Source organism: Bison bison, unplaced genomic scaffold (genome assembly GCF_000754665.1).
Source record: "Bison bison bison isolate TAMUID 2011002044 unplaced genomic scaffold, Bison_UMD1.0 scf7180017864236, whole genome shotgun sequence".
NCBI lineage: Eukaryota > Metazoa > Chordata > Mammalia > Artiodactyla > Bovidae > Bison > Bison bison.
In genome coordinates, this window is record NW_011494808.1 from 142,693 (window position 1) to 151,039 (window position 8,347).

At 38.2% G+C, this 8,347-nt stretch overlaps 1 protein-coding gene across 1 annotated transcript in view; it reads left to right on the forward strand.

The window, feature by feature from the left end:
- LOC104993253 (disintegrin and metalloproteinase domain-containing protein 5-like) overlaps window positions 1–8,347 on the forward strand; it is a 154,401-nt gene that overhangs the window by 122,588 nt on the left and 23,466 nt on the right. Inside the window, exons 19-20 of the mRNA XM_010846437.1 lie at window positions 5,558–5,717; window positions 7,168–7,218. Of these exons, the coding sequence (XP_010844739.1) occupies window positions 5,558–5,717; window positions 7,168–7,218 (211 nt within the window). The remainder of the gene's footprint in view (window positions 1–5,557; window positions 5,718–7,167; window positions 7,219–8,347) is intronic.

Genomic DNA, 8,347 nt, shown 5'->3' on the forward strand with positions numbered 1-8,347 from the left:
GGCCCATTTTTTTGATTGGGTCATTATTTTTCTGGAATTGAGCTGTAGGAGTTGCTTGTATATTTTTGAGATTAGTTGTTTGTCAGTTGCTTCATTTGCTATTGTTTTCTCCCATTCTGAAGGCTGTCTTTTCACCTTGCTTATAGTTTCCTTTGTTGTGCAGAAACTTTTAAGTTTAATTGGGTCCCATTTGTTTACTTAAAGAAACTAAAGACCTATATATAGAAAACTATAAAACACTGGTGAAAGAAATCAAAGAAGACACTAATAGATGGAGAAATATACCATGTTCATGGGTTGGAAGAATCAATATAGTGAAAATGAGTATACTACCCAAAGCAATTTATAGATTCAATGCAATCCCTATCAAGCTACCAACAGTATTCTTCACAGAGCTAGAACAAATAATTTCACAATTTATATGGAAATACAAAAAATCTCGAAAAGGCAAAGCGATCTTGAGAAAGAAGAATGGAACTGGAGGGATCAACCTGCCTGACTTTAAGCTCTACTACAAAGCCACAATCATCAAGACAGTATGGTACTGGCACAAAGACAGAAATATAGATCAATGGAACAAAATAGAAAGCCCAGAGATAAATCCACGCACCTATGGACACCTTATCTTTGACAAAGGAGGCAAGAACATACAATGGATTAAAGACAATCTCTTTAACAAGTGGTGCTGGGAAAACTGGTCAACCACTTGTAAAAGAATGAACTAGAACACTTTGTAACACCATACACAAAAATAAATTCAAAATGGATTAAAGATCTAAATGTAAGACCAGAAACTATAAAACTCCTAGAGGAGAACATAGGCAAAACACTATCTGACATACATCACAGCAGGATCCTCTATGACGCACCTTCCAGAATTTTGGAAATAAATGCTTTTTCTTATCCATTGTTTTTTTTCTGTCTAAAATATCACCAGAAACAACTTTCATGTAAATATTTCTACCAGCATTCCATTCATGATTATCTTTGTATTGTCTAAAAAAGATGTAGGCTTTCTCTCCTGCTCTCCTCTTTAGCCTCTGAACCCTCACCAGAGTTGCCTTTACCTTCCATATTTCCACCAACAATCTCTTCATATTCAGTCAGTTCAGTTCAGTCGCTCAGTCATGTCCGACTCTTTGCAACCCCATGGACTGCAGCATGCCAGGCTTCCCTGTCCATCATCAACTCCTGGAGCTTGCTCAAACTCATGTCCATTGAGTCTGTGATGCCATCCAACCATCTCATCCTCTGTCATCCCCTTCTCTTCCTGCCTTCTCTTTAGATTAATCTAGGTGTTTTCCACAGTGTGCCTCAAAATTCCTCTAGCTAGTATCTATTATGAGTTCCTAAGCCATTTCCACATATTTAGGTATGTGTTATAACAACATCTTGTTTCTTGGAACCAAAATCTGTATTAGTCAGAATTCTCCAGAGAAATGGGGCCATTGACGGTACAGGAGGAGAAGCTTTAGAAGGAATTGATTGGCCCATGTGATTCTGGAGGCTGATAGATTCCAAGATCTACAGAGTCAGTAAACTCAGCTCGAGGAGAGCTGATGGTGCAGTTTTTGTGTGAAGGGCCGCAGACTTGAAGGTCAAGCAAAGCTGATGTCTCAGTTTGGGCAGCTCAAGCAGGAAGAATCTTCACTGGAGGATCAGTGTTTTTGTTTAACTAAGACCTCCAGGATTGAGGCCCACCTGCATTAAAGAAAGCTACTGCATTACTCAGTCTACTGATATAAATGTTGGGCTTCCTGGGTAGCTCAGATGGTAAAGACTCTATCTTCAATGCAGAAGACCTGGGTTCAATCCCTGGGTAGGGAAGATCCACTAGAGAAGGGAATGGGAGCTTACTCCAATATTCTTGCTTGGGAAATCCCATGGATAGAGGAGCCTGGTGGGCTGCAGTCCATGGGGTCACAAAGAATCAGAAAACTGAGCCACTAACACACACTGATTTAAATATTAATTTCATTTGAAAACACCTCACAGAAACACCTAGAATATTACTTGAGCAAGATCTGAGCTCATTGTGGCCCAGTGAAGTGGATTCAGTCCCTGGGATGGGAAGATCCTCTGGAGGAGGGCACAGCAACCCACTTCAGTATTCTAGTTTGGAGACTTCCATGGACAGGAGAGCCTGGCAGGCTTGCAAAAGAGCTGGACACGAGAGTGACAGAGCACATACACTCTTTAGTGTACATCGGTTATTCTAAGTAAACCTGGAATTTATTGATGGTAGAATAGCTGCCTGGAGAAACTAGATAATCATGTAACTGTGTAGTTAACAATGCAAAAGTGAAATGACTATTTATGAGCAATCTTGTGTCTACACAGAACTTCTCATCTTGTTTTTCTGTCACCCATCTGAATGTAGTGTGGAGTTGGAGGAGAAGGGGGGAAAGTTTTGGGAGTTGCTGCTGCTGGATGCTGGCCCCTTTATACCTGATATTTACCCATGAAGTTTGCTAGGGTCACATCTGTGTTTTTGGAAGTTTGATATGACAATTAAACCCTTGAGTCATAAAGGCTGAGACATTTGGGGGAAATAAAAGGGAGGAAGTGAAAAGCGGTGAATTAGTATGCTCAAAATTCTCCAAGCCAGGCTTCAGCAATATGTGAACCGTGAACCTCCAGATGTTCAAGCTGGTTTTAGAAAAGGCAGAGGAACCAGAGATCAAATTGCCAACATCCACTGGATCATCAAAAAGGCAAGAGAGTTTCCAAAAAACATCTATTTCTGCTTTATTGACTATGCCAAAGCCTTTGACTGTATGGATCACAATAAACTGTGGACAATTCTGAACAAGATGGGAATACCAGACCACCTGACCTACCTCTTGAGAAACCTGTATGCAGGTCAAGAAGCAACAGGTAGAACTGGACATGGAACAACAGAGTGCTTCCAAATAGGAAAAGGAGTACGTCAAGGCTGTATATTGTCACCGTGCTTATTTAACTTATATGCAGAGTACATCATGAGAAATGCTAGGCTGGATGAAGCACAAGCTGGAATCAAGATTGCTGGGAGAAATATCAATAACTTCAGATATGCAGATGATACCACCCTTATGGCAGAAATTGAAGAAAAACTAAAGAGCCTCTTGATGAAAGTGAAAGAGGAGATTGAAAAAGTTGGCTTAAAGCTCAACGTTCAGAAAACAAAGATCATGGCATCCAGTCCCATCACTTCATGGCAAATAGATGAAGAAACAGTGGAAACAGTGTCAGACTTTATTTTTGGGGGCTCGAAAATCACTGCTGATGGTGACTGCAGCCATGAAATAAAAAGATGCTTACTCCTTGGAAGGAAAGGTATGATCAACCTAGACAACATATTAAAAAGCAGAGACATTACTTTGCCAACAAAGGTCTGTCTAATCAAGGCTATGGTTTTTCCAGTAGTCATGTGTGAATGTGAGAGTTGGACTATAAAGAAAGCTGAGTGCCGAAGAATTGATGCTTTTGAACTGTGGTGTTGGAGAAGACTCTTGAGAGACTCTTGGACTGCAAGGAGATCCAACAAGTCCATCCTAAAGTAGATCAGTCCTGGGTGTTCATTGGAAGGACTGATGTTGAAGCTGACACTCCAATACTTTGGCCACCTGATGTGAAGAACTGACTCATTTGAAAAGACCCTGATTCTGGGAAAGATTGAAGGCAGGAGAAGGGGATGACAGAGGATGAGATGGTTGGATGGCATCACCGACTCAATGGACATGAGTTTGAGTAAACTCCGGGAGTTGGTGATGGACAAGGAATCCTGGTATGCTGCAGGGTGTCGCAAAGGGTTGGACACGACTGAGTGACTGAACTGAACTGAACTGAACTGAATAGTTAAATGACTGGATGCCCTGAGGTATCTTTGAAAGGAGGTAGAATCCTTGAGGCAGATTGTTGGGGACTAGTTTAACCCATGGGAACTGGAGACTCAGAGTAATTAATTAAATGAAGATCTCAAGCTGAAAGAAGAATTTATAGAAAATAGTCTTTGTTGGCAGGTATCAGTACATAGTGCTCGTTAAAACTAGATAGTAAAAGGGAAAGAAAGACCTTTTTTTTTTTTTTTTGATCTGGGGAAACCCTACTTACACTTTCAAGGCCACTTTCATACCTTATTCATTTTCAAAATAATCACGTGATCTCCATGATTACCCAGAAGACTACACATGAGGTTGAGAATCAGTCTGCCGGATACAACTAGAGATGCTGATCTCTTCATCTGATTCTTTGTCTAATTACAAATATCATGTGATTTTTATCTTGAAGATACCGGGAACCCCAGGCACGTGCACAGAGCTGACTGAAAAATAAAATGTTGCTCCTACTGTGAACTCTCTTTAAAAACCATGGGAAAAAAGGAGAAGAATTGGGGCTAGCCTAAGAGGAGAATTTTGAGCCTCAGTGATCATCCACACTGTAGCTGGCGAGTTGCTCTTCTGACTGTCAGCTCCTCCATGTGGCTAAGAAGTGATAGAGCAAGAAGTGAAGTGAAGTGAAAGTCACTTAGTCGTGTCTCACTCTTTCCGACCCCATGGACTATAGTCCATGGAATTCTCCAGGCCAGAATACTGGAGTGGGTAGCCGTTCCCTTCTCTAGGGGATCTTCCTGAGCCAGGGATTGAACCCAGGACTCCCACATTGCTGAAGAGTTCATATCAAATAAAAGGAAGCAAGCCAACAAATTATGAAGAAAGTAGGACTCAATACATTAGGACTCCAGGAAGGTGAATACAGATGTCAGCTGAGAATCTATAAGAACAGATGAGGAAAATGTAAATATTAGCACTTGTCAATCAGAAATGCGTCAGAAGCAGATTTAGCCATGCATTCTATAAAATCTAGAGTCATTTTAACAATTTCCTATTGCCACATATTTGATTAAAGAACTTAGTTAAATAAGTTATTTAGAGTACTTCTAATTTTTAGAAAAAATTCTAGTAATATAAGAAAAATGCCACATAAAGTGTGAAAATTTTAGGTGCTCAGTTGTGTCCAACTTTTTGTGACCCCATTTAGTGTAGCTCCCCAGGCTTCTCCGTCCATGAAATTCTCTAGGCAAGAATACTGGAATTGGTAGTCATTTCCTTCTCCAGAGGATCTTCCCGACCCAGCGTTGAACCCGGGTCTCCTGCATTGCAGGCAAATTCTCTACCATCTGAGCCACCAGAGAAGCCCAAATGCCACACACCCCAGATTTAATTCTCACATACAGGTAAAATCCCAATACTCTTTTTGATATATATGTTTGAGCCTCAGAAACCCTGTATCAGAACAGAATTGAAGAAATACTTGCAGGTGTTAAATACGCGGTCCATTAAAGAACAATGCCTTCAGTCAAGGAAATCACCATATGGTAGAAGTTTGAAAACACAGAAACATCCGTAAAGCTCATTTAATATATTAGTTTAGGTTTTCAGATTTTATTATATTCACAGTCTAAATGAATGAATTGTTTAGTGTTTGGGAATATGGTTGGTAATGATAGCTTTGCACCATTTCATTTGGTTAATAAAATCTCTGACACAGTTTGAAATGATATTTTCCATTCAAGGTAAAAGTTTTTTGAAGGAAAGATCTCTTGGTCATCCAAAACACAGACTTCAACTCGTTTTCTACATTTCTATACCTGTGTTCATCATTGCTGCTGCTCTTATAATAAAGCAGGATAAAATAAGAGAGCTGTGCTACAAAGGAGAACTTGAAAGTGAAAGGTATATATGTTTTATTCTTATCAAATAAATAAGTCAAGAAAAAAGTATTCATGGTTCATCTAGAATATGCTAAGACTATAGGTAAAGCGATATGAGGAGAGGCACACAGATACATTTCAAACTGGCTTGGTGTGCTTCATATTTTTTCTGGTTTTACTACATTTTACCAGCAGTATTACTTGAGGAGGATGGGTGCCGAGGGTATGGTGGAGATTTATTCAGCCTCTTAATCCAATATGATAGTTTCCGCTCAGTTGTTTCTGACTCTTTGCGACCCCATGGACTGTAGACCACAGGCTCCTCTGTCCATGGAATTCTCCAGGCAAGAATACTGGATGGGGTTATCATTCCTTCTCCAGGGTGTCTTCCTCACCCATGTCTTCTGCATTGCAGGTGGATTCTTTACCATCTGAGCCACCAGGCAAGCTTTTAATCCAGACTCTGTCTATGTGGTCATATTGTACACGAGAGAATTCTCTTCATGAGAATAAATAATAACACTGCATTTAAAAATAAATTTTAAACATATAGAGCCTCAGACCAGAGGTAAATAACTTAATTAAAATACCCCACTCCACTAGAGATAAGATCTATGAATATGCCTGCATAATATTTATTTTCCTAATTCTTTATACTGCTGATTGGGCAAGTCATTTCTCAACTAGAAATTACATGTGTAGTTCATGTTAATCAGGTTAGAGAGGAGGAAGCATCATGAAATGGGGAGAAAATTATGTTTAGTCTCAGAAAACCTGGCTTCAACTCCTAAATATTGCATATCTTGATAACTATGATACCTTGAGCAAAGGGTTTAATCTTTATGTTCTTAAAATTATTCTCTGTAACTGTATAAAATGTGAGATAATAGCTTTTCAATTTATCATAAACTGGGTACACTGAATTAATAAATGACATTATCATATTATCTGTAATCCATTACACAACAATTTAAGCATCATTATTGAACCCCTATTCATAATTTACTATATTTTCCCACAGAGGTATTTATCTCTAGTTTTACCTTCTTGGAATTGATATAAAGAGAACATGAATATGTGTTATGAGAGGATGAAAGAAATCTATAGAAATGTATAGAAAATAAGCTGAAATTTTGGACTGCTACTTTATGGTTTTGGCTTAATTTGGGTGAGAGTTAGGATTACCACAGAATCAAGGGGCCTGCCCGCAAATATGTGGGCTTATACCATAAATATTTGAGTAAATGTGAAATGAGAATGAGAAGATTAGGTCGATATAGCGAGATGGCTGGTGGCATTTCTCCTAATATTGAGATGGTAGTTGTTTTATTGGTCTTATTTCCCTGGAAGGGAGACATTTTATTTAGTGAATCACTCTATTTCTCTGAAGAACATTCTTCATTCAAATAGTCACTTGATTAAGATTTTTAAAATTTCTCACTTTTTAAAAATAAACATTATCGATGTTACAGATCTGTGTCAGAAGAAAGCAGCACTAACAGCAAGTCATCCCCCAGTGTCAGGTGAGTATAGCAGGATTAACCATTCTGCATTGTACCTTTCGATCATTGTACCAGGAGCACTTAAAATCGTTAATTTCAAACCAAGCCTTTGTTCATAATATTCTTATATGGTCCCCATTGTAGATGCTTTTATAGTACTGAATAATAAAACTTGGTTTCATCATGTCTCAACCCTCAACCCTCCCTGACCCACACCAAAGGAGTGATTTCACACTAGCATTTATAACCACATGATTTTTGTTTTATTTTGAGATTTGGTAAGGAGAACTTATATCTTGATGATGTTTTACTGCCACATGAAAAGAAGACTGATATTGTAAAGATGTCAGATATGCTTATAGTTATATTTTTATGTCAGAAAAAATTATTGTTAATAAGATAGAGTCTTGGAGTTTTCATTCATTTTACTGCCTTAAGATCTCAAGTAACCACTGAATTTGACAACCATCAAGGAATGAAGAAAATAAACTAAACCCAAATTAAGTGGGAGGAAGGAAATAATAAAGGTTAGAGCAGATATGAGAAAAAGGAAGACTAGAAAAGCAATTTAAAAAATCAACAGATGTAAGCATTTTTTTTTTAAATAAAAAATTAACAAACCTTTAGCTAGGCTAGTTAACTAGCACAAAAAGGGAGAAGACTAATATAATAAAACCAAAAATAGTATCATTATAAATACTACAGAATTAATCTTTTTATAGCTTATAGTTCCTTAAAGATTACTATGAACATTTGTATGCTAAGAAAGTGAAAAACCAAAAAGAAATAAACACATTCCTGGAAACATGTAACATGTCAAGATTAAATCATGAAGAAATAGAAAGTGAGCAGATTAAAACCTAGCAACTCCTACAGCTCAACTCCAGAAAAATAAATGACCCAATCAAAAAATGGGCCAAAGAGCTAAATAGACATTTCTCCAAAGAAGACATACAGATGGCTAACAAACACAGGAAAAGATGCTCAACATCACTCATTATCAGAGAAATGCAAATCAAAACCACAATGAGGTACCATCTCACACCAGTCAGAATGGCTGTGATCCAAAAGTCTACAAGCAATTAATGCTGGAGAGGGTGTGGAGAAAAGGGAACTCTCTTACACTGTTGGTGGGAATGCAAACTAGTAC